A 24,306-nucleotide genomic window follows, 5' to 3' on the forward strand; every position below is an offset into this window, starting at 1 on the left:
GCTGTACATTACTTTTTTCTTCAATTGTTATTATTCCCAGGAAATACCTCTGCTCCAGGGATAATTCTGAGTTTCCTGGGGCATTCAAGGCAATATATTTTTCCTTCTTTTAAACCCTGAGCAGGCATGTGCAGTAATCCCAGGCTGTCCTGGGCTAATTAATGAACTGGTGAGTTGGGTTGCCCTGCCCTAAGAAAAGCACCAATACAAGGTGTTTAACATCCCTGTTAATGTTTTATTTATTTATTTTTTTATATTATTATTTATTATTTTGTTTTGTTTGTTTGTTTTTCATGAAGAAAGCAAGTCCAGTGATGGCTTAGCAGGGTAATAGCAAGCTATGATTCCATGGCTTGTACTTCAAACATTAATTCCAGCTTAAGTCAACAGCCATACCCTAGAGCTCTTTTAGGTGTTTAGGTGGCAATGACCTGTCCTTTGGACAAATAACATGGTCACAAGTAACTCCTGCCAGGGAGGCTCAGCACTGAGTGGGTATGTCTGAAAGACAGGCTAATCCCTTACTGCCTGAGAAAGTCCTTCCTGAGGACAGCAACAAAAACAACAACAGCAAAGCCCCAGTGTGAAAACCCAAGAACCAATGCAGAGGGGCTTGTACCCAAACACAGCAAACAAGACTGAAGCTCCAAAGCACGTTACTGGATTTACAGGAAGGTGGCACCTTCCTAGGGACATTATATATTAAAAGTCACAGTAGGAAGGCTGGCACATTGGCAAAGCCATTAAGCCCTGCAGTTTATGGAGCAGATGGCAGGGAAGGCCGAGAGGCTGATACAGGAAATACCTCTTTAGCAGAGCAGTGATAGCTAGACTCAAATAGGAGTGGGAGACCACTGACTTTTCCATGAAATACCCTTTTCCCTCCCTCCCTATGCTACTTTTGGCTAAGACGGGTCGCCTGAAGGCACATTCTGCTTAACATGCCAGCACATCTTTTGCTCGTTTGCTATTTTAAGAATATCAGAGATTTCCTAGATTGCTTGTCCCACATTGGGAAATCCTGGCCCTCAGCAGGCGAGCTCCCAAAGCGAGGGATGTCAGATGAGGAAAGTGCCCATGCAGAGCCAACGGGAACAGGGAGCAGGGCCCAAACAGGCAGCAGCGCCTGGCAGAGCCACCTCTTCCCCTCCACGGGACCTGTCCCTGCTCTCTCGCTGCCTGTGTGAGATTTGAGACTCTGGCACTAGCTATTTAGCTGCAGGCAGGCAAAGCTACACTGTTCGTGACAGCTACACCCTGGTAACAGTTCACTGAGAATCTGCAAATGGAGAAATGCCCCTCTTATGTCTGAGGCATGCCCTAGCTGGCAAAGAGGGTGTTAAAAATGCCCACCTGAGGGGTGTCAGGAAAAAGAACATGGGGAACAAAGTGCTGTCCGGTTTATACAACTTTCCAGCTGCCCTTCCATTGGAGCTTCTCCCTTTGTTGTGATTTGCGACACTGAGGTTTTAGAGCAAATTGTTTTCTGCACAGCCCAGCTGCTCTGTTGCTTGAACCTTGCAGTGGTCATAGGAAAAATGTTGGCGGGGCAAATGAAATAGGCCTATTTTGTCATTCCAGTATCACCAAGCAAGTCTCTTTGTGGACACCTGGTGAAGCCTTGCTCACTGGGAAGCTGAGGCAAATTATCTACACTCTCTTTTAATCTTCAGCAGCCCAGAGGATGCCTTAATAGAGCAGTAATAATAAATAAGATTGTACTTCATGTGACAGCAAATACAATTCTGTCCAAAATCCTGGTAATTTTCCTCTCTCACCCTGCACAGTTCCACACTCTTCCTACTCACCAATTTGAAGAACTAAATTTAAGGTAACTAAAGGAATGTTCTGAACTGACGCCACCGGAACATTCAGCAATAAATCAGTTTTCCTCTGTCATCAAGTCAGGCTGCTGGGTTGTGCTTTACACCAACACTCATGAGCCCCTGGGGGGTTGCTAAGGCCTGAAAAAGGTACTTAATGCAGCAAATTTGTATATACTGTACAATAGGGAACTTATGGGAAGTTTCCATCAAGGTCTGCATTTCCGGCAGAAAAATCTCAGAGGTCTATTAATTGGCCATGCTGAAAAACATTGGTGCAGAGTTTAAGGCAGCAATGTGCTTTAGCTGCCAGTGCTCTGCGCTAATACAAATCCCCATCTAGGATTTGAATTCTGAGCTGTAGATTACGGAAAGGGCTCCAGGGGACACAGCCTGTCTGTGAGAGGCATTCACTCCGCAAATGTAATTGCTTCAAATGAAAGTCCCCCGCATACAACTACATGGCCATGAGAAACCTTGGAGGAGACTCTTAAATATTTCACTGATAAAGTTCAGTCAGTAATGAGGGATTTCTACGTATCCTCTATTCTAAGAAAAAAAAAAAAAAAGGCATTTTTTTTTTCTTTCTTTTGTATTAGAAGGTGGTTTGGTTGTTATGGAATGTGATTTCATTCGAAAGGGATGTTCACGCTACTGGTTATGTATCTGGAACAGAGGAAATGAGAGGCCTCATTCTCTTTCTCCTGAAAAATCATTCTGAAAGCTACATTATTTCCAAAATGATTCAGTTCCTTCAAGGTAACATACAATGACTTCATAATGGTGCAGTGATTGTAGCCTGCTTCTTCATGGAAAAAAAAGGCTAGCTAGGTCAGGGAGAAACAGAAATGAAAAGGCATTCGAGGCACAAAATTGGAAAAACATTTCCAAGCTGCCTCGGAGGGAGTAAATGGCTCTCTGCCTTTTGTTTACAGCCAAGGTTTTCAGCACTCCTACCTCAAAGCGCCAGGGTAGCAGGAAGGGTGGGGGCTCGCTTCATTACCCTGGGAAATGGCTTTGGCCTGGACCTTGCTTCACAAAAGCCCTCTCGGATTTTGTGGGCCAAACATGTTGCTGTGCCTAAAAGGGGCTCCAGGGGAGCAACGATTGCTGCCACTGTTTCCTTTTCCCGGTGCTGCCCTGGCAGAAATGGGCTGACCTCATCTGCCCCAGTGGTTTAGCGAGGCAGGGGATGGAGGGCTGAGGCTTTCTGTCTGCTTCCCGTGGGCACGGTCTGCACAAAGGGTCCGTGCTCGTCTTGGCGGTGTGTCTCCAGGTGTCTCACTGGTGTCTAATTAGTGTTAATCAATTAACAGATAATTCTGCTTCCTATGCTCTTGTGGAACATATTAAACATCAAGAAAAAGTAGCAGCTGCAGCAGTAACCTTCTCCAGAGGCTCGCTAACTAGAGGGCTTCGCTGAGTTCCCATGCAGGTGCCCGTGCACGTGCAGGTATTACGTTTTTCCAGGGGAGGTGGCATTTCTGGTCCTTGTTCCTATTGATCTCAGTGGCCAAACTCAGTAACGCCAGCATGAACAGGATCATTTCCCTGGGATATAGCAGAGGTAAATAAGAGCGTGAAGCTCATACAGGCGCATATTTCCTTGGGCATGTTGCCAACACTAACTGCCAAACTTTTATCAAATCCTTCCTGCCAAAACTTCAGAAAATCATTACATCTAGATGCAGACTCCACGAGAGATAGGGGTAGCAGCTAGGAAGGAATGTTCTGGCACGATCAATTTCAATTACTTTTTCTGTTTCGCAAAATTTCTAATTAAGTCTGAAAATACTGGGGCACATTTGCTGCCCAGCACATTGGCAGCTGCAACTGATACTCATGTCACTTTGGATTTTATTCTGCATTTAGGACTTTCTGGAATAGAGCAACAGGGAGAAATGATGCTGTTTTTACCATTAAACATCATTGCCTCCCTGGGAACAGCTAAGGAGCAATGCAGCTAAATCTGTCTGGCCTCTTGCTTATCTCCATCCCCTTTCCAGGCACAGCAATGGAGTTTAACACCCTGCTGCTGGCCCAAGTGGTAGGCAATAAGGCATCTGCTCTCCCAGAAAGGGCTCTGCATGGGCTATGGACGGAGCTGCTGGGAGGTTTAGCAAGGCCTGGGGGCTGATTCCAGCAAATGACACATGGGGAGGAAAACACAGCGCATGGCAACTCGAGGTGTAGACTGAGGCTGTGACAAGGGATCAAGAAATGAGAAGAAAGGAACAGGAGGGGATCTATTCCCTTCAGAGAAGAGACACTGGGGGACAGGCTGAGCAGAAAGCTCAAGTGAGAGGCAGAACAGAAGCCCCTTTGTAATCTTCTTCACTGCTCACCTTGGCTTTGTTGTCCATGGTAACAGCCAGCTGCATCCTCTTCCCCATTCTGAATGTGAACATATGATCTGCTTCCTCCTCCTCCTCCTCCTCTTCCTCACTGCCGATGCCAAATCCAGGGCTCGTAGCACAGGGACTCCATTTCTCGCTCACCACCCTTTTGTCCTGGGAAATGAAGCACTTCCATGAGCAAATCCCAGCCCCTTAGCTCACTGGGGTGTTCCCCTTCCCCAAACACACTTGCCCATGAGCAGGGCAGGCCAGTTAAGGAAATGGCAAGCCTTGCCCTGAGGAAGTTTTCTGTGCCCGGCGCTGTGCCGTGACATTCCTATGGAACAAGGGGCTCGTTGTCTGCTCGGCAGCAAAAGCCACAATTACAGAGGGTCTGGAAAATCCTTTGCACTTACAAATCTGACATTTCAGACTGAAATGCCAGAGTTTTAGGAAACAAATGTCACCCTCCTCTCTTTCTGCAGCACTCTGAGTTAGATCAGGAAAGCCTAAGTCCTGATGGAGATTGCCTGGGAAGCCAAGTGGATGGCTCCTGAGGGTCGTGCTCACCATCGAGAGGGCTGGGCTATCTTGTCCATAGTGTTCAGTCTGGGTAATTGCATCTTTCAGGTCCTGTATGAGAGAAAAACGTGTGCAACAACGCACCTCCAGAGAAAAGCAAGGGCCAGGGCGTGGTGAAGTGAGCAATGCACTAGCCTGGATCTAACAACCCAGGAGCACTGACTGTGGAGGAGGAGGGTTGGTCTGGCTCAGCCTTGGACATCCCCCGGGGGTTAATGCAGGACTGGCCGGGTGATTTACCAGCTCCCACACTGCCAGGAGAGGAGGACAGGCTTTGCAAGACACAGATCTGGGTCAGTCAGGAAGGATGCCTGGGACTTGGAGCATTTGACCCAAAGCCTCAGAGCAGCCAAGGGCTATTTGCTTTGCAAGTACAAAGCCTAAGGAGACTGTGACTTTGCCCAGCCTGCAAGTATCCTCAGATGCACTGGCACTTGTGGAGGTCCTGCTGGAGAGAGAGCTGGCTTGGAGGCAGCACTTACGTTGTGAGCTTTGGTGATGGTAATAGTGAGTCCATCTTGCTTGGGTCTCCTGGAAGTAACAGCCATTCCCTCCTGCTCAGCTCGCTTTTTGTCCTCTTCTATTTCCTGAAACAGATACGTCTTTATCGTCAGCCTGAACCTGTCTCTCTACAGATGTTGTCCATGTTCCTGCTTAGAATTTCTCCTAAATTCTTCTACCTCCACTTTTGAAAGGGAGTGGACCAACTTGTGTCCCTTCCACATGCCCTTGGAAATGGTGACAGTGGCTGGGACATATGGAGAGGCTGGGAGACACACCAGGCCTGCAGAAAGGGAGAGCTGTGCACAAAAGCCAGGGTCTCCGTGACAGACTGGGGTCAGGGCATTATGTCTTGCCAGGAGAAGGTGGCTGTGATCTGCCTATCTACTAGGCAGCTTCTAGAAGCCAAGTGATGGTAGTTAGGTACGTAACATTTCATATGGAGTGAGGGTTCCTCTCCCTGACTGCTTGTAGCATTTGGTCCTTCCTATAGCTTTCAGCAAGGTACCATTTTGTTGCTGTCACCAGAAAAGGTCCAAAATGACTCCTCTGGTATCAAAGGAAATAAATCTTCTAAGCAAGATCCAGTCCAGAACTCCACTGAGTCCTTCAGCTCTAGGTCTAAGACAAAACAGTTCTTTGCTGGATTCAAGACTACCTGCCCAGCTGGCAAATGTTAATCAGCTCCAAAGCCAAGAGGCTTTGTGCACAGGGAAAGAGGTGGGAAAGGTATGATAGAGACAGAGGTAGCACGAGAAGAAATGCTGATGTAGGAATGGAGATGTCAGCAAGCCTGGTTTCCAATTTCAAGAGCCGTAGCAAAGGGCAGAGCTTGGCCCACCTGCTCCAAACAGTATCCTGTGTAATAATGTTATCTAACCAAGTTGTTCCTACGCTGCTGACTGTTTTCTTCATGCAGAGAGCTGTGAGGACTCCAAAACAGAGGTGGGGAAGATAAGAATCAAGTAGACTTACCTGGTATCTTCGTATGAGCGCTTCATTCTTCTTCCGCAAAGCCAGGATTTTCTTATCAAGTTCAACATCTTTCTGTTCTTTCTTCCTTAGCACGGCATCATCCACTGTGGCATCCTGAAAGAAGAAGGAGCAAAGCTTTTCCCAGTCATTGCACCAACAGGAACCAAACCTCATCCTTCTGCTTGGATGGGGGGAAAGATGAAGGGTCTTTCCCTTTCATTTCTGTCCTTAGACCTCCACTTAAAAGGACACTGTACCTTTTTAGTTGAATTTTTGAATTCTTCCTGACAGAATTAACTCTTTTTTGTAATTATTATTTTTTTTTTTTTTAGCACTTCTGTTTGGCAGTGAGATAATTGGAGCAAAAACGCGATGGCCCACTTTGATGGCTGGCAGTAGGCTCCAGAGTTAACACAGCACTTATTAAACGAGACCTCTCCCTGCTGCTGGTTCAGGTGCTGCCAGGCACACCCAATGCCCTCTGTCTGCATTCAGCCAGCACCTAGGTTACCGCAGGGAATTGCAAAGCAGATTTCTAAATTCTAGTGACAGCAGCGTCTGGTGGAAATTAATGCTGATGGGTATCAACTCACTGCAGCAAGCTGATCCATTTCATCTAGCCTCTGCCCGGTGTTTACAGGAAGAGCAAGGTGGCAGGGCTGAGATCTCCAAGGCACTACAGGTTTATTTTTAATCAGTGTTTTCGTGCTCTCCTTATCAGCATGGCATCTGCGTGCCTCTCCTCTGCTCACACACAGCTGGGTGAGACAAAGTGAGACTGGCGAGGGGAGGAGAGAAAACCCTAGGTTTATGGGCAGGCACTGGATTTGGTTTTGCTGCCCTTGCAGCTCCAACCAGTGGGCTACCCCCAGCCTGCCTTCCTTGCTGTTTGGTCCCATGCAGGAAATCTGCCGTGGGATCAACTGAGGCAAATCTGCAGCCCACCTGCACCAGGAAAAAGAAAAAAAAAAAAGAAAAGATGGGGCCCAGGGAGAAAGCTGGGCCCCATCTCCAACCCCAACCTTGGAAACCTCCGAGCCCAGCCCCTGTGCTCTCACCTGGGCTCCTCACCCAAGGAGCCCCCTTCAGGGGTGGGCACGGCACCTCTGGGGAAGTAGATCTAATAAAAATGGAGAAGTGAGGACACAGCAGGAGGTAAAGAAGAAGAAGACCCTTCTGGAGGGGGAAGAGAGGGGGTCTGGCTGAGCAGGGACCCTGGAGGGGCTGCTGCCAGTGGGGGGGCCCTGGCGCTGCCTGAAAGGGCCAGGGCCGGGGAGCAAAAATACAGGGGAGAGGTGCTGGGAGGGTAGCGGGATGTTTTTTCCTAAGGGTCTGTTTGGTTGGGTTTATTCTTAAAGCCAGAATCCGGCATTAATAGATGGTTAATTGGCAAAGAAAACCAATTGAAATTTCTTGAATCACTAAAGCGTTTTTGCCCATGACGCATTAGCGACTCATGCTTTTTGCCAAAGCCCTCCCCGTCCCTGTTGGCTTCCTAATTCCTCACAAAAATAACGAGCCCTTTAAGTCAATTATCAGTTTCCCCGTTTTCACAGGACCTCATCACTGCAAGTATTTCTGCTGTCCTCCCTTCTCCCAGGCCCGACAGCTCCCGGCTGTGCCCATCCCAAGGGCAAAACCCCCAAAGCATCCTCCACAGCTTGCTCCATAGCATTCGAATGCCATTTTGCAGATGAATTATATATATATATATATATTTATGCTGCCTATATATATATATATATATTTACTTCTTTTTTTTTTAACTCTACCTGCAGCCATGGACAAAAACGTTCTCCCTAGTAATCCTGTCAGTCCCACTGGTGAAAGCCAGAGCAGCAAAGCCTGGGAAGAGCTTCTGCACAGGCTGGAGGGCTTTTTCCTTCATTAATCATGACATAGCAGGTGTGACCTCCTTCAGGGAAGGATACGTCAGGGTCTAGCCACGGCAGCTGGGGACACGGGATCTGGGTCTGACAGCCGCCGTGCCCGGGGTCCAGCCTTGAGACGTAGCCAGCGGGCTTGTGAGTCCCTTTTCCTGGGAAGGGAGGGTTTCTCCTGCATTCCTGCTTTTTGCCTGGTCCTAATTAGGTCACCAGAGGAAAAAAGTGGAGCGGTGGGTATCCAGAGAAGGTGCTGTCAAACAAAGTTTTTCTTAAACTGAGCAAACACGCAGTGAGAAGCACAAGGCTTGAAAGGAAAGAGTAAAACCACAAAGCTGTAGCCCAGGGGAGGAAAGCCTTTGACTCTGCTCCATGTTCCCAGCTAGGTTTATGCACCTCATCCAGCGACTTACAGGGCTCCAGCCTCCTGAAGCTGTGCTTGCAGTGTGCCTGTACATCAAATGCGGCTGGATTTAGGCGCTGTGAACCTGACCCTTGATTTTTTGTGTCTCTCAGTGGAGTTGTTAGCATTTTACCAGGATGGGAAATGCCCAGGAATATCCTGCCTGTTTGAGAGAGCAGGATTTTGGATGAGCTGGAGGAATTATTGTCTTAATGTTACAAGGTTTTTGGCTACCCAGGAGATGGACAGAAGTAAGAAGAGGGGCACGTTTGATCCACCAGCCCTTTGGTAGTGGCCGTGCTGTGGTTTTGTCCTGTACTGTTGCAGAACCTGGGCCATGCTAATGCGGAAAATAACTTTAGATAGCACATGGGAATTCAGCCAGGGGTTAGCATCGCTGCTCTTCCAACAGTGTCACGGGGCTCCTGGGAACCAGGGCTGCAAATCATCTGCTGTTGTACATGGCCAACGCTCGCTTTCAAAGGAAGGGATCTCCAGCTGCTGAATCACTGCACATCCCTGCAATGCAAGGTATTCCTTTCAAGGGCTCTACATGAAAAAAACAAAACAGAGCTAATGACATTTCAGCTCTGATCAAGCAGATCTGTGCTTGATCTGGACCATCACTGCAAAGAGTAGGGTGATGGAGGGGGCAGAAATCACCCCCCCAAAATGTTCTTTGGAGAGAGGTCGACAGCGTGATACCATCACAGAGCAGGAGGTGGGCTGGATGTGGATGTTGTCAGAGAGCAGAGAGGATAAGGGCAGGGAAACCAGTTTGCACAAGCACATCTTCAGTCGTATCCCCACAGAGAGGCATTTCATCGGTGCTGATGTAGCAGCCCTTGCCGAGGGCAGCTCTGCCAGGACACAGGAACACATTCACGTTCAGGTGGAACAATCGGGACATTTAAACCACTCCCCCATGTTCTTCTGGTGGACAATGGGATTTTGTCAAGGTCTACAGAGAATGAAAGGCACTTTCCCATCGCCATCCATCATCCAGGTATGTGACAGGCGAGTCGATTGTATACGTGGGTGGATACACTTTCGTGGCCATTTTACAAGCCTGATTAAAGCTGAATTCAGTGTTTACCTGAACAGAAGCTATTCTGTGAGCTCTAAATTGGCAGGTTTGGCGTTTGCCGGGTGCTGGGGTGTTGGCTGCTTGAGGGTGGGATCAAAGCGGTGCATGCCCTCAAACACACCCCTTTCATCTTCAAATCGCTTTGAACAAAGACCGACGGAGCCGCCCGCTCGGGCAGAATTCAGAAATTCCTGCAGAGACTGTACTCGCGCTCTTCTGTGTTAGCAGGCAAAAGATGGAGAAGTCCTGCCAGGTCATTCTGCCTCCCTGCACGTTTGTCAGCATTTTGCGTCGCCACACAGCTACTGTGGGGGGAAGGGGGTCTTTCTATATCCAGCTGGAAACAAATCACTCAGAGGAAAGTTTCACTGGTATTCACCACTTCACCTCCACATTATTAACGAAGCCATTCGGGTACTTCTGCGTGATGTTCCACCGAGTGCTGGGGAGCTGCGGATGCCCCTTCCTCGCAGCCCCCGGGGCCACCAAGCATCCCACGGGGCACAGAGGCGCCGAGCAGCGTTTTGAGCCCACGCAGCGGCTCGCAGGGGCTCACCCATTGTGCAAGGCAGCCAAGTCAGCATTTGCTGGCCAGCCACCGCGCCGAGCCGGCCAGCGGCCGGGTGGATGTGTCCACCTCTCACCGCAGGAACGAAGCTGCCACCCCAGCCCCTGCTGAAGCTGGTGCTTGGGATGAGAAGTGGCCACGCTGTGCCCTTCCCAGAATAAAGCTCTTCCGGGGAAGCCAGGTGCCCGTATGGCACGGCGATGGGCGAGTTATAAATGGCTTTGGCAGAACGACCGCGCGATGGCTTTGAATCAGAAAGCAGCTGAGCCTGGTTCCTTCTCGATAGTGAGGCAGAGCTGCAGAAAGGGAGGCCTGCTTCTATCCCCAGTAAAATGTCACGGAAGGAGAAATGGAGAGCAAGTGCCTTCGCACTTCAATTACATGCTGACATCTCGCTCTGCCGTGCCCCTGCACCCCGGTGGCACACACACGCGCACGGTGCGGCTCATTGGGGGCTGAGGGGTGTCTTGCTCGGGGCTGTGTCTGCATGCAGCGTTTTCCTGCATACCTCTCCGACCATCTGCCTCTCCAGTGAGAGCCCTCGGAGGCAGCACGGGTGGGAAAGAGCGAGGGACAGGAGGCTGGGGGGAGGGACGGGAAGAGAGGAGCGGGGGCTCGAGCTAACCCTCTTCTGCACGAGCAAACGCATCTGCTCTTTTTAAGAGATATTCTCTGCCCTTGACAGCCGCGGCTGAAACCCTTGCCGGGATGGGCGACATCCAGCCCTCCCTGCCTGGGTGCTCCCTGTTCCAGTCTCCCACCCACCCGGGAGCACATTGTCCTGAGCCTGCCACTGCAACCTGCGACATGCGAGCCCCGGCACCCAAAATCCTCCCCCCCCACAACATTCCCCCCCTCCTCCATGACGCAGCAGGGTTCGTTTACTCTCTGTAGGCAAGGAATAAAAAAAATAAAAAATAAATAAAAAACAACAAAGCCACAAGCACCAAAAGGCCACCCCGAGCGCTAGTCGTTTCATGGTCTTTTTAGGCGAGAGCCCCCGCTGCCCCGCGCCCCCCCGGGACCCCAAAGGCAGCACTCACAGCTCGGTGCATGTCGGACGTCGGCAGCAAAGCCCGGCGGATTCCAGCGCAGAGCTAAAAGAGGAGAGCCATCAGACGGCCTTTCTCAGCACTGGTTGCACAGCATACAAGATCATGTTTTGATTACAAAAGCCTCGCCTGGGCTCCCAGCCAAGAGCACTGGCTGCCTAATATACCAAGCGCAGACAGGGTTTTGAGTGCCTGTGTCCTCCTCTCCGATCTCACTCTCTTTTTAAAAGAAACACTCCCCCTTTTCCCCCCTCCTGACTCCTTTTAACTTCCTGATGCCACAAGCCCTTGTTCAAAGTGGAGAAAGCTAGCGAACAATGAAAAATGGATCAGGCAAACAGCTTGACTTCGCTTCGTGGCCATTCATGGGGTCGTATTATTTGTTATGCATGGCTAGCTGCACGCCTGGCGGGGAATTGTGAAAATAACTGGGGTCCTGAATGTCTTGTCAGTGCGAGTATGTGCATGAGCCTTCACGGGAAAACAAGTGCCAGACTTGCCTTTTTCTCTTTATTTTCATTATTCTCTGGGAATTATTTCCCTGCGTTAAAAAGGCACCTTTCGTTCAGGGAGGGGGGAGAAGCAATGCTGTGGGCTGTATGCTGTCAGCTTGGCACTGTGAGTGGCAAAAAGCACAGCTAAGGGAGAGGGTCCCTCAGTAAGCCCCCACTGAAACTGCCAAAAGGACCCCATAAGAGTCACAGAGGGGTTTTCTGAAACAGGCAGTGTTTATCTTCTTTGTCTTGGGTTGCCGCACTCAAGCCCTTATCTCAGCACCCTGTCCCATCCTATGTGCTATTCCCACCCTCGTGGCAGACAGGTGCCTTTTCCTTCACCCTCCGAGAGACCTAGACCCTACAAGAGATGAACAGGAGCTGGAAGCACACAGGGGGATATTTTATTGCCCAAGGACTTTCCCCCACCCCAAACTTCATGAGAATCCTGCTTTGTTTGCATGTCGTAGCATTAAAAAAGGAGTTCCTCTGCTGCAGGTACCTATCCCCTCTAATGCTTCTGAGCAGGTCAACCACTCACAAAATCCAGAAAGCTCAACCCCAGATCTGACATGGTTAAAAGGAAGCTTTCAAAAGACTTTGAAGAACTTTGAACCCGGCCCCTCCTCTGCACTTAACTCTAACTACTGGAGATCAGGGCTACTAAAGGAGGGGAAAGCATGGCTTAGCTAAAGTGCTTCGAGGGAAAGACTGACCCATATTAATTAGTAGCTTCTCCAATGATGAAAGGGACTTGAAGCCATTTCCCAGGCAATGCCTCTGGATGCAGGCTTGAGGAAGTAAATGAAGACTCTCCTGTGGATGGAAGCTTGGGAGAAAGACACAAGAGCCTTGCTAGAGCCCAAGTGCCCAGCAAGAGGTTTGTGATGGAGAAGCCTGTGCAGGTGTGGAGCCATGCAAAGCCCTTCCTCGCCCTGGGAACCCACCTGAGCCAGAGGGAACTGGAAGGATGCTGCTGCCTTGGGTTTCCAGGGGAGTATAGTCCCTTGTGAGGGTGGAGCACATTTTTAGTTGGGCTGGGGGCCAGAGGGACAGGGTCAGCCCTGGAAGATGATGCTGGGCTGACTCAAGGAGGCAATGCTCATGGAAACACTCTTCTCCATTGCCAGTGCCATATCCTGCTGGTACGGTGGACATGTTTCTGAGCTCAAGGAATCTGCACACACCAACAACCAACTCCAGATTAACACAAAGACCCACTCGATTATCCCAAATATTGAGGCCAGGTTGTATGCACAGTGCAGGGTAAATGCCACGCGCAGTGGGGTCTGTTGTGCTACCCCTGGATCTCATTAGCTAGCGGTGCTCTTCATGCCCAAGCTGTCAAAGCTTGAGCTGAGCGCTCACAAGCAGTTCCTACAGATTTCACAGCCACGGCATCCCAGGTCCCTGCTCTCATGGATGGTGCAGCCAGGCTCTTCCAGTGGTGAGCAGTGCCATGAGCAGGCACAGAGTGTCCCAAAATACCCTTGCCTTTGCTAATGACTCTGGCGAGCTGCAGTTTCCTCCAGGGCAGCGTCCGCTGCCCTCAACACAGACAGCTGATGTTTCTCAGCTGTCCTTCACCCTGTCTGAGTGGCATAAATGAAAAGCATCCACTTCTGCATCGTCATCTGAGACAGATGAGAAGATGTTTTAATGCTGTGGACACAGAAACCCAAGGGCAAAAGGGGCCAGTTAAGGGAGCAGCATCTGCAGCTTCAGCAGTGGGGCAGAACAGGCCGGTTTGGGGACCTGTTGGTGCTCTTGGTACTCTCACAGGATAGAAAGCAGGACCTTATAAATATGCTGAGATTTGTGGGGTTATATGCATGCACATATGTTTGCTTATACACGGTGTCATGGCCAGGAAGGGCTGCAATAACTCCAGAGCTGCCCTCACCTTGAGGGCTTTCTCTGAACTGTCAAAAACCCTGCTCTTATGTGGGTGTTATAGCTGGGTCCAGTGCTGCCTTCCCATGGGATCTGTGCCTACATCAGGATAAGGGTGGTCTTCAGGACCACCACTCCAGCCCTGGGGAGCACTGAAACCCAGAGGTCAAAGGAGAGGAGCCAGAGATGGTCCCAGTCTGCTGTTCCAGTGAGAGGGATGTGCTGGGTACAAGACATTTTGGTGGTCCTGCAGGACCTCAGGACACACCAAAACCTGTTAACACAAGCACCCTCACCTTGGTGGCTGAAGCACATCAGTACTGCTCTCTCAGGCAGTTGGCAGCAGCTATTTCCCAGCATATATCAACTTGACAGAGTACTTCAGACAGCGCATGTGTGTTACATCCGTGTGTGACAGTATGACATTCGGAGAAAACAGCTTAATTACTCACACAGGAATTTGTCCACCACCCCCAAGGTAATCCCTTTATTGTTCTAAAATAGCCAGAAGACCTTTAATAAGCAGGATGGCCTGTTTCTGAGTTGTTTATCGTGCTCTGTCCTCTGCGGGCTGGCTTGTGGCACTCTGAGGCCTGCTCGACACAGAAGCCATGGGGCGTACCCCGAGCAGGTACCCCAGGTTGGCTCTGTACTTTCCTCTTTGTGGCAGGGGGAATGTATCAGCTGTTGCTAACTATCGGCACCCCCTGAGGGAGCAGTCCCTGTGGTGGACAGAAGTTTGCTTTCAGAAAAGCCCGAAAGCTGGAGGAACCAAGAGGACGTGAGGAAATTTTTGCCATGGATGTGCGATGTGGGCTTGGCTGACCTCCCATAAGCAGAGCCTCCAGCTGCCCACTCGGAGGCCATGGTCCCCACTCTGGACAAAGTTTGCTAGAGATTTTCTGGGGCAAATGAAGGATATCAGAGCAAAGACCTGTCCATTTTGTGCTCACGGGTGTGAAATAATCCCTTTATCTAGCTGTGTGCTGCAGTTTCTCCCTGACCTGTTTCAGCACAAAGAACCATCTCTGGCAGCAGCCCACAATCACCCTGCTCCAGGACAGCATTCAGCAGCTTGCAGACTGTATTGCTCCACATTTTGACAGCAAGTCTGTTTGTCTCTTCTCCATCTCTCTGCCTTACACAAACGCTGAGGAAAGAATCTGATTCCTCACTAAACCTGAACCTGACTGCCCAAGAAGTATTCCTGGCATCCCTTTATCAGACCTGCCACCAGTAGAAATGACCTTGGCTTTAAACCCTACTTCCTTTTTCTTTTCTGCTCCTTGAAACTCCTCCAAAGCCACTCAGTCCCATGCTGATGTTTCTCCCAAGGGCACTGCGCCCATCTTCACCTTGTCTCTCTTCCATTTTTTGCACGACCACCATTTAGTCAACAGATGGCACTCGGTAACTGCTGGGAGAAGCAGTTAGCTGTGCTTGGCAGCCTGCTGCCAAAAAGCCAACCGTAGAAGGCATTTAATTCCTGGCTTCTCTGGGAGGCTGCTCTTATATCGTGTATTGGGACTGCAGATAAGCTGCATGGCCCAGTTTCGGAGGTGCTCCTCCTCAGCAGAACTAGCAGCCCCTCTCCGGGCCTGTCGGATGCAGGGAGGCATGGGAACACGCAGATTACTAAAGAAGAGGTTGATGGCAGCCTGGAGGCATCTCTTGTATCAGCCACAGAGCAAACTTCCCTGCAATAAGCAAACTCCTCCTTTGCCTGTCTGCTTTCCTTTCGCCTCTTCTCTGGTCCTTTGGCCAGCTGCAACTGCAGGATAAAAAGGAGTCTGAGGCGTTTCCTCAAGCCAGACAGAAGAAAGGTCAGCATATTCCCTAGACTGGGAGGCGGGATGAGCCAGAAACTTTAAACAGGCTTTATTTGGAGAGACTCACAGGGATCAAAGGACTGCCAGGACATTCATTTTGAAATACATCAATATACAATGAAACTGAAAACTACTGAAGCTAGTTAAAGGATGTAAGAGCAGTTTTCACATAGCCATAGCAGCCATACCACAGAAACCTGTCAAAATGTGCAAAGCAACTCTGCTCCCACTGGAGGATGAGTTTGTCCCCTCTTTTTCCCCTCCCTGCACATCGCCCCAGCCTACAGGTTGTTGCCACATAACCTGTGGGTAAGTTTTGTGCCTACCCGTGTTTAATGCCACCTTGAATAACTCACGATCTCACAACCTCACTTGACATTTTCCACTCCTGAAAAACTTGTCATTCTGCTGTGGGGCCTCTGAAGTAGTTGTAAGCTGAACAAAGACCAAGAGGATCTGCCCTCTTCCCACTTCCAGACATGTACAGCAGGGCCAAAAGCAGGTTTGCTGACCCCATTCGCTACCCCAGCCTCCAGATGTAGGACACAAAATCCAGCCTTGGGAAGGGTGCCAGGATGTGGAAAATGGCCAGGACAGCCAGTCAAGCAGGTTCTTTTCATCTTTTATGAAAATACAGTCCATGGGGAAGGCATGGAGAGCTGCAGACAGCGACTGGCTCGCCCAGGGTGAAAGCTGTCATCAGCAGGGGCCAAGGGTGGTTCCCCATTTCTGCACATGGCTTCGGCCCAGATCTAGGAGGAGGGCATGGTCAACCCAGTGGCCTGTAGCTTGTGGTGTGCAAGGTGCTAATGAGCAAGCCAAGAGCCAGCTTGGCATGGCCGTGTGCACCTTGTGAGCTATAAAGTATCCAATTTATTTGACACAGGATTTTGGGGCTACAACAGCAGCAACAGGACCCACTTCCAATCTAATGCAGCAAGAAAGAAGTTGCAAATTCGGCTCCCATCCCAACAAAGCTCAATTAAAACCTAACAAACCATTTCACTTCCCTTTACCAGCAGAACTCAAAAGCAAACTCTAGAGACCAACCTTAATTCCGGCATCTAAACTGGACTGAAGACTCTTCGTGGACTCCAGCGACATCACATCACACTGATGCTGCATGGGTTCAGGCTGGGCTTAGCAGAGAGACGGGCTTTTCTTGCGCAGGGTTAAGGTGTGGAGCTGATTTGGAGAACGAGCCCAGAGAAAGTGCAAGGACCAACCTGAAAGAGGCACAAAGACACCTGTGAAGGGAGGAGATGAAAAGGGAAGCCAAGGTGACAATTAAATATTAAAGGACCAGTTCAACAATAATTAATCCTAGGGTGGAGAGAAAGGGTGGAGGTACTTGAAGCACTTGCATACACTTGCTGTTCTATGTCTGGCTGTCCAAGTACTGCACTCAAGTGTCACAAAACTCTGAAAAATGCAAATAACCCATGCTGCAGAAGGATGGAAATCATGATCCAAGAGGGCAAATTAAAACCCAGCTGGAGACATTAGTCCTTCTCCCAGCTATGGTCAGAATTTGAACCTTGTTGGCCTTGATTCTCCCCTTGCACAAGCTGAAGGGCCTCAGCCTTGGCTTTCTTTCTGGAAAAAGGAAAAAAAAAAGAAAAAGATTCCTGCCATTTTGGATAGATGCTTTTTTGTTTCTGCCCCCCAGCCTTTCCATCTCTAGTGTCTGTATGTGTGACTTGGCAGTGAAGTATGGCTTGCCTGCACCCATGATGCCCCCCACATGCCCCTCTCACTGTTTGTATCCATTAAAGACATCAGGACCATCAGATGAAGGTAGCAGGAGCCAAATTCAAAACCACCAAAGCTTTTTTTCATACCTGTGGAACACCTTGCTGAGGGACACATGTAGGCAGAAGGTTTTCCCAGGCCCGAAATGAGACCACACAGATATTTGGAACGCAGCTCTGTGGAGGTTTGCTAACTGGACACATCATACCACACTCAGAGAACCCCCTGCAAAATACCTGGGGAACCATCATACGTGCTGGCCCTGTACTTACTTTTCTCTGACCATCCATTTCTGGCCCCTGGATGAGCAAGGAGGACCTTGTTTGGGAGCCTGGTCATTCTTGTGGTCCTTCTGACACTGTCCCTACAGCATGATGGAGCAGGGCTGGGGACACACCACAGCCCAAGCACTCAGGACTAGGGTTGGCTAAAATAAGGGGGCTTAGAATTGTGTTTGTAAAAAGAAAAAAGATCCATTTCCTTTCTTCCTGGGATATTGCATTTTCTTCAGTCTTTTGAGAAGGAATTTGTTAATTCTGGCCAATTTCCTCTCCAAATGTCAACTGGTGGTTCCCTGGATGACCCTGAATCCCTAGCACTGGTGCCATCTGGACAGAAGAGCTTGGTTCTTGCTGAATCCTACTGGTCCTGTGGGGATGAGGCTGGCACGGGCAGGGATCAGCAGTTTACAGCCAGGTCTGCTAGCTTGATCTTCCTTCCCACCACAGGGGACCATGCAGGAGCCAGACCAGCTGGAATCATGCTAGATCCAGCCATAAAGCCACTACTTGTGGTCTGATTAGGGTTAGAGCTGTTACTGTGAAGTCAAAAGGGGCAAATTCACAGCTGAATGCAGGATGAAGGTTGGGATCATGGTTAGTTCCCTGGTTGTGATGGCCCTGGGCACACGGTGGGTCTGGGCTGATGTTGGCTGCCGTCCATGTTATACCGATGAAGGCTCAGAGGACTAAGGAAATTACTGCTGCCAGCAGCACTAAGTAGCTTACGGGAGGAAAGTTAACGTGGCTCAGCTCTGATCAATATTTACAGCAGTGATCGGGAACAGGGCTGGCAGCTCAGCCCCATGAGGATGGGATGGATCCATCCTTCATTGGGATGTGCCAGCCCTGCGTAGACAGGATGAGATCCTTCTGGCAGAGAGGAAAGTCTCGCTGGTGCTACCTTAAACTGCCAGGATTAAGGATGTGCCTCAGAGTAGCTCTTCTGTCCTTCATTATACCTGCTCCTAATCCCAACTGCAGCTTTGATCATCACCTTCACAGCAGGCCAGAAACCTGCCAGAGCCACCAAACGGGTTTTAGGGAAACCATCCTGCTAGGAAACCACCCCTGGAGGCTGTGCAGGAGCCAGCATGGCCCCCCATAGTCCCAGAGCCAGCCAGAAGACTCACCAACACCAACCCCATCATCTGCCTACACCTTGACCCCTCGTCTCTCTTCTTTCCTAACTAACCTGACAAAACCCAAACTTTTACCTCAGAACAGTCATCCTGAGTGAAGGGTGCACTCCTCTACATGGAGATTCAAGGCCATCAGTGCTCACTGGCCCAGCGTTAACCATGGCACAAAGGTAATGTTAGAGTTGTGCATTGGCCACAAGGACTGAAGAGAGTGATTTATCAAGGGTTACGGCAAGGTCCATGGGGTTTCTAGAGCAAGAAGGCAAACTGAAGAGGGAGGGTTCACCAGCAATTTGTACGGGGAGTGTGAAGGCTTGGGGTTACAGCTAGGATTTGGGTTGGAGGACCAGAATGGCACCAAGAAGCTGGCCCAGTAGAGGCAAAGAGCAAATAACTCAGCCTGCTGTGGTCTCCAGGCCATGATCTGGGCTGAGACAGCAACCAAAGGTTTAGCTTTAGCCCTTCAAGTCCAACAATACTGGGGAGGGAGGTGGAGCTGGGAGGGATGAATCTCCTACAACATCACCAAGAAGTGGGTTTAGATGGCTGGGATGATGCCAAAGTAAGGGTTACATGTGAGAGCAGCACAAAGGGCTTTAAAGCAAGAGGAAAAAGTCAAGTTTATAGTCCATTGCTGCCATGTTGGGGCAGCTGGTGAGTCTCTGACCATAGGGTGATAAGGGGTACCCAAGGAGGTTAAAGGAGGTGCCATTGCTGTTGGGCTGAATGCATTGTGGTTGTCAAACATCAGAGAGAAAAGGGCTTTTACTACAGACTCACAGCATAACATCACTTATCGGTGGAATTTAAGCACATCCTTAGCAAGACTGAAATATTCATATTTTGCAGGCACTGCAACAAAGCTTAGATTCACCAAGATAAAAAATGAAATAAAAAGCCCTTCCCATGTTAAAACTTCCTAGCCAATACCACTGGTCTGATTTGCTGATTCATCTGATTTCTTTTTCTTGGCATGGACAGAGTCATACAGGCTGAGAATTTCTCTTGCTCATAAATCTGTTCGCACTGCCTTAACAAACCCAAATGAGGAAGGGGAGAGCAGGAACCCCTTAAATATGCCTTGCCACAACAGAAAGAGCAATATGGTCTCCTCTTTACAGAGCTGGAACAGGAGGGCAGACAGTTAAATACTCCCTGGAGCTCTCAGCCAAATTTTCCTTATTGAAAAATTAGATTAGCAAGGCTGAGAGTCTCCTGGTAACTGATACCTCGTCTGTGTTTGCCGAGCAGTGATAACACAAGTCGTATCAGCCACAAAACCACGGGAACTGGCAGTGCTTGTTACCTCTTGTGAGCAACACTGCTAATGAAGCAGGGAGCTCCAGGCAGAAGGGGCCTCCAGGTCAGGTAAGAGATGCCAGAGATGTGTGTGTTGGGGAAAAGCATGCTGCTGGCTTCAGACATGGCTTTGTGAAGATATTTTGAATGCACTTTCATCTGCTGATGCAGAAGGGCTGTAGGCAAAGCAGGGGGCTTAAGTCTCTAACGATACTACAGATAGTTGGAGATTTTCTTAAAATAAGATTTCTATTTTTACCAATTCCAGAAATGTCAGTTCAGGAAAACAGACTTTTTTTTCATGTGACCAGCTGACTGCAGTCAATCTCCTGCTTCGAAAAATCAGTATTCTGAAATCTTGGAGCTGTTCCTCTTTCTGTGTTTTCGAATCATAGCGTCCAGTTCCACAGACAGCAAAAATGTGCTCGTCTCTCACCTGGGTGTTACTCAGCATCAATCAAAATCCCCTTTTTGCACAAAGCTGTGTCACTGCACAGCTTGGAGGCCCAAGGTATTGTCAGCAAATGGTGCCTCCCAGTGTTCCCCTTGCTATATTTATTATCGATCCGTCCTTCTGAAAAGAAAATTTAATGTCTGAGGCCCACTGACCTGCGATACTTCCCTTTAAGCAACAATTTACCTTCATCAAGCCGGGAGCAAATACAATATGAGAAAAGCAAGGTGTGCAGAGATGCAACAGATACAGCAGAAAAATTGTGACATGCTCCCTTCTCTGTCAGGATGGATGGTGGGAGGGTGAGTCTTAGACATGTCCTGCTCCCTCCCACATCTTCTTACCAAGAGGGGTGCAACTCTCACCTGAGTGTTCAGGTCTTCTGGTTCTGCTGGAGTTATTTCAAAAACACCATAAGTTCCTCATATTCTCCTTCATGGTCTCTAGAGAGTCTGCATCTACCTTGCTGCTTCTCTCTCTGAGCTGAGAGAACCAAAGGCTGTCTTAGCAATAGGGGTCACATACTGCACTCAGCATCCTTTCTACACTTAGCAGACCGTGTACGTGCTGCAAATCAGGACTGATAGCAATGGGACAAAACTCCCATTTCTGGGTTGTGCACAGGATGTAGAGAGGGTGACTGGCAATGTTCCAGTGCTTACCTGAGGGCTCAACCCCTTCCAGATAAATGGCCCCACACCTTTATTTATTCTTAGGGTTGAAAAGGAAGTTTCCCCAATTCATTGCATTCTCAAGGCCAGATCTCCTTTCCTTCTTTTACCACCTCAGTAAGCACACAAAAACCTAAAAGCAGCCACTGATACTCCAGAGACACAGGTATCTCAGTGCTAAACTTTAATGTGCTGTGAGACACTTGGGTTTAGTGTTTTTTGCAGAATGAGGCCTGAAATGTAGGGCTCACATGTGAATCGCAGGAACCTGGGAATGGGATGGCTGGTTTTGAAGTGCTGGATTTTGTACAGGTATTTGGCTGCATCCTGCAGGACCATGCTGTGAAGGCTGTCTGCAAGATCCTCAGTTCCACTGAAAGTCAGTCATCATTTTCAAGCCTTTTAGAAGCTAAAGAGGGTGTTATGGCAGATACAGTTAGTCAAGTCAAACGTTGACGTCCCAGCATCTTTTCTGGCCTTCTCCAGCTGAGAACTTGTGTACCAAACCCTCCTAAGGACAGTATTTACCCGCAAAGACTATAGCAGTCTTGGATATCTCAGGATGCCCTGAGGGAACTGGCTCACTGTCAGTCATGCTGGGAAATGGTGAGAACATATGGGCTGCTTCAGAGCAAATGTGGCTTCGGTGCCAGCACAAAGCACTGTAGAAAATGGTACAATATTTTTACAGTGAGATTTTCCCTGCCAAGACAATGCTGAATTAGGTCTCCATGGGCCTCCTGCCCCCTCATCAAATTCATCACATCTCTGATTTGCTTCAGTTTGCACTGCGTTTGTGCCCAGAAACACCACTGCCATATGCCTGGTACCTTCTCAGCCCATGGTATTGTGTCAACAGCCACTCAAAGGTTGCCAGCACTGCAGGAACTTCGTGGTCACCCTGAGGAGCAGAGAAGGGCTCTGCCTGGACCTCTGCTCCCCGTGGACCTCCTCCTCTCCACGGGCTGCAGCTCCGGCCCGGGGCCTGCTCCTGCGGGGGTTCTCCATGGGCCGCAGCCTCCTCCAGACCACATCCACCTGCTCCAGCGGGGGCTCCTCCACCCATGGGGGGGCTGCAGCGTGGAGATCTGCTCCATGTGGGACCCATGGGCTGCAGGGGGACAGCCTGATCCACCAGGGGCTTCTCCACAGGTCGTAGGGGAACTGGAGGACCCCCGGCCCTCCTGCTGCACTCCCCTTGGGGGCTGCAGGGCTACTTCTCACTCCTTGTTCTCCCAGCCGATGTGGCACAGGAGAGTTTTTTCGTTTGTTTTGTTTTTCCCTTTCTTAAATCTACTCTCACAGAGGTGCAACCAACATGGCTTATTGGCTCAGCTCTGGGCAGAGGCGAGTTCCTTTGGAGCTGGATGGAACTGTCCCTTATCTAAGATGGGACAGCTTTCTGTGGTCTTCCCAAAGAGTCCACCCCTGCAGCGCCCCACTACCAAAACCTTGACATGTAAACCTAATGCAAGTGGTCAGCAAATTACTTTGAATACAAATCCCTTTTAAAACAAACAGCAATACTCCATAGCACCCACTGGTTTCTGCCTCCAGCTTGCTTTAGTTCTCCCCTCTGCTGTCCTTGCCCTGTTGGGATTTGCATGAGGTTCCCCATCCACATGATGGAGAAGTGGCTGCATGACTGTGTGGTGACTTAGATTAGGGCTGTGTTTGCCCTTGATCTGGCTCTTTTCTTCTTCTCAATCACATCAGTCACAGCCCCTGGTTGAGATCAGGCTTTCCAATCACACCCTGAGCTGTACAGATACAGAAAAGCACTCACAGCCACAGCCCCTGTACTTCGTGGCTTAGCCCTCTGCTTGTTCAGGTAAGTTTTTTAAGCTGTCATCATGAAGAGTGGGTGAGGTTGTGTGGGGGTATGAGGAGCCAAGGAAAACAGGCACCAAATTTTGTTTTTTGATAGTTATATTTCCAAGAATTCGCAGCCTCGGTGCAACTCCGAGCCAGAAAAATGCAGTCACAGACCACTTCATCCGACTCATGTAAATGGAGTCACAAACAGGAAAAAGACAAGCTCCAGTGAGCGTGGATGTGTGCAGAGCTGCGTGTCCTTGGGGTGCAACAGCACTGCCCGTGCCGTGCTGCTGGCACTGCAAATCAGACCAGCTCTGTACAGGAGACCAAACGTGTGCCCAGGCCTTTCTCTTCAGGCACCCAGAGCTGACATTTTTGGCATGTCAGCCTAGAAGCAAGTAGCTGTTTGGATAGATGGGTTCAAGACTCAGGTCTTGGCATTCAAATCGTGACCAAAGCACATTTCTAGATCTAATTTAAGCCCTCCTGGAGTTGCAGAAGACGGGCCTCTACATTCACCTGTAAAATAAGCTCTGTACAGTGAAGGTGAACGGGGCTTGGTTTGCTAACACAGCATCAGCTGCCCCGTGGACCTGCACTCTGGTTAAGGAAGCAATTTCAAGGGCTGAGGTAACAAGGGGTTTATGAAGCAGAAGAGCCCAGGACTGCTGCTGCTGTACCCATGGAAATCTTCCAGCATGGGAGGGGACTGGCACACAGTCGCTGGCTTTGAGGAGTGGAAATACCCTTGCTATTTTATTGCTACAGTGAACACGGTAGCAGGCCAGAGTTCGAATGCAGCTGGCTGCAGATCTCGAAGATGTTTCACATTGCTTGGAAACCAGCAGCCTGCTGCAAACCGGAGCAGTGTGTGCTGCCATAGAGCAGCCACAGGCTGCACTATAATCTCCAGCTTTGGCATGACCACGGTAACTCCAAAGGCTCATCTGTGCAGAAATGCTCACAAATGCCATAATATAAGTGATTTAGCTGGAAAAAATAGCACTGTCCTCAACATCGTGGTGGGGTCATCACTGCAAGCAGTCACGGTTGAGCATGGTTTTCCTGGGTCCCAGGGTAGCACTGCAGTGAGAGGCAGGGATGCATCCACATGCAAAGGGACTGATCCAGATCACCCTGTCTCCATCCTGCTGAAGAGTCACTGTGGAAGAAAATATTCCTCTGTATGAATGTTTGGTGGGCAAGAAGGTATCAGCTTGAAGGAATGGTCCTATGGGTATCAGTTATGTCCCTAAAAGAGTTTTGGGGTCCCATTTTCTCAGCCTCCCTGTTCACTGTTGATATTTTTCCATGAGGGCATGATATCTTCTCGGCATCAGCACAAGCCTCCCCTACCAGAGTACAGAGATCTGTTCTACTAGTCTCAAACCAGCCAAGCACAGAGAGGCCACAGAGTGGAAATATTTTAGAAGGCACCAGGCAGTGGGTACAACAACAGCTTCTGG

The 24,306-nt window shown here is 49.5% G+C and overlaps 1 protein-coding gene across 4 annotated transcripts in view; it reads right to left on the minus strand.

Moving 5' to 3' along the window:
• CCDC9B (coiled-coil domain containing 9B) overlaps positions 1–16,641 on the minus strand; it is a 54,869-nt gene extending 38,228 nt beyond the window's left edge. Inside the window, exons 1-6 of one of the 4 annotated variants that reach the window (XM_013099168.5) lie at positions 16,477–16,641; positions 11,202–11,255; positions 6,218–6,331; positions 5,224–5,328; positions 4,730–4,792; positions 4,169–4,333 (exon numbers count right to left, since the gene is read on the minus strand). In XM_013099168.5, the coding sequence (XP_012954622.4) occupies positions 4,169–4,333; positions 4,730–4,792; positions 5,224–5,328; positions 6,218–6,331; positions 11,202–11,255; positions 16,477–16,551 (576 nt within the window). In that variant the 5' untranslated portion in view covers positions 16,552–16,641. Of the gene's footprint in view, positions 1–4,168; positions 4,334–4,729; positions 4,793–5,223; positions 5,329–6,217; positions 6,332–11,201; positions 11,487–16,476 lie in introns of those variants that run through there. The other 3 variants (XM_072038656.1, XM_072038657.1, XM_021272211.4) reach the window with 3 other exon arrangements.
• Positions 16,642–24,306: the final 7,665 nt, after the last annotated feature.

Source organism: Anas platyrhynchos, chromosome 5 (genome assembly GCF_047663525.1).
Source record: "Anas platyrhynchos isolate ZD024472 breed Pekin duck chromosome 5, IASCAAS_PekinDuck_T2T, whole genome shotgun sequence".
NCBI lineage: Eukaryota > Metazoa > Chordata > Aves > Anseriformes > Anatidae > Anas > Anas platyrhynchos.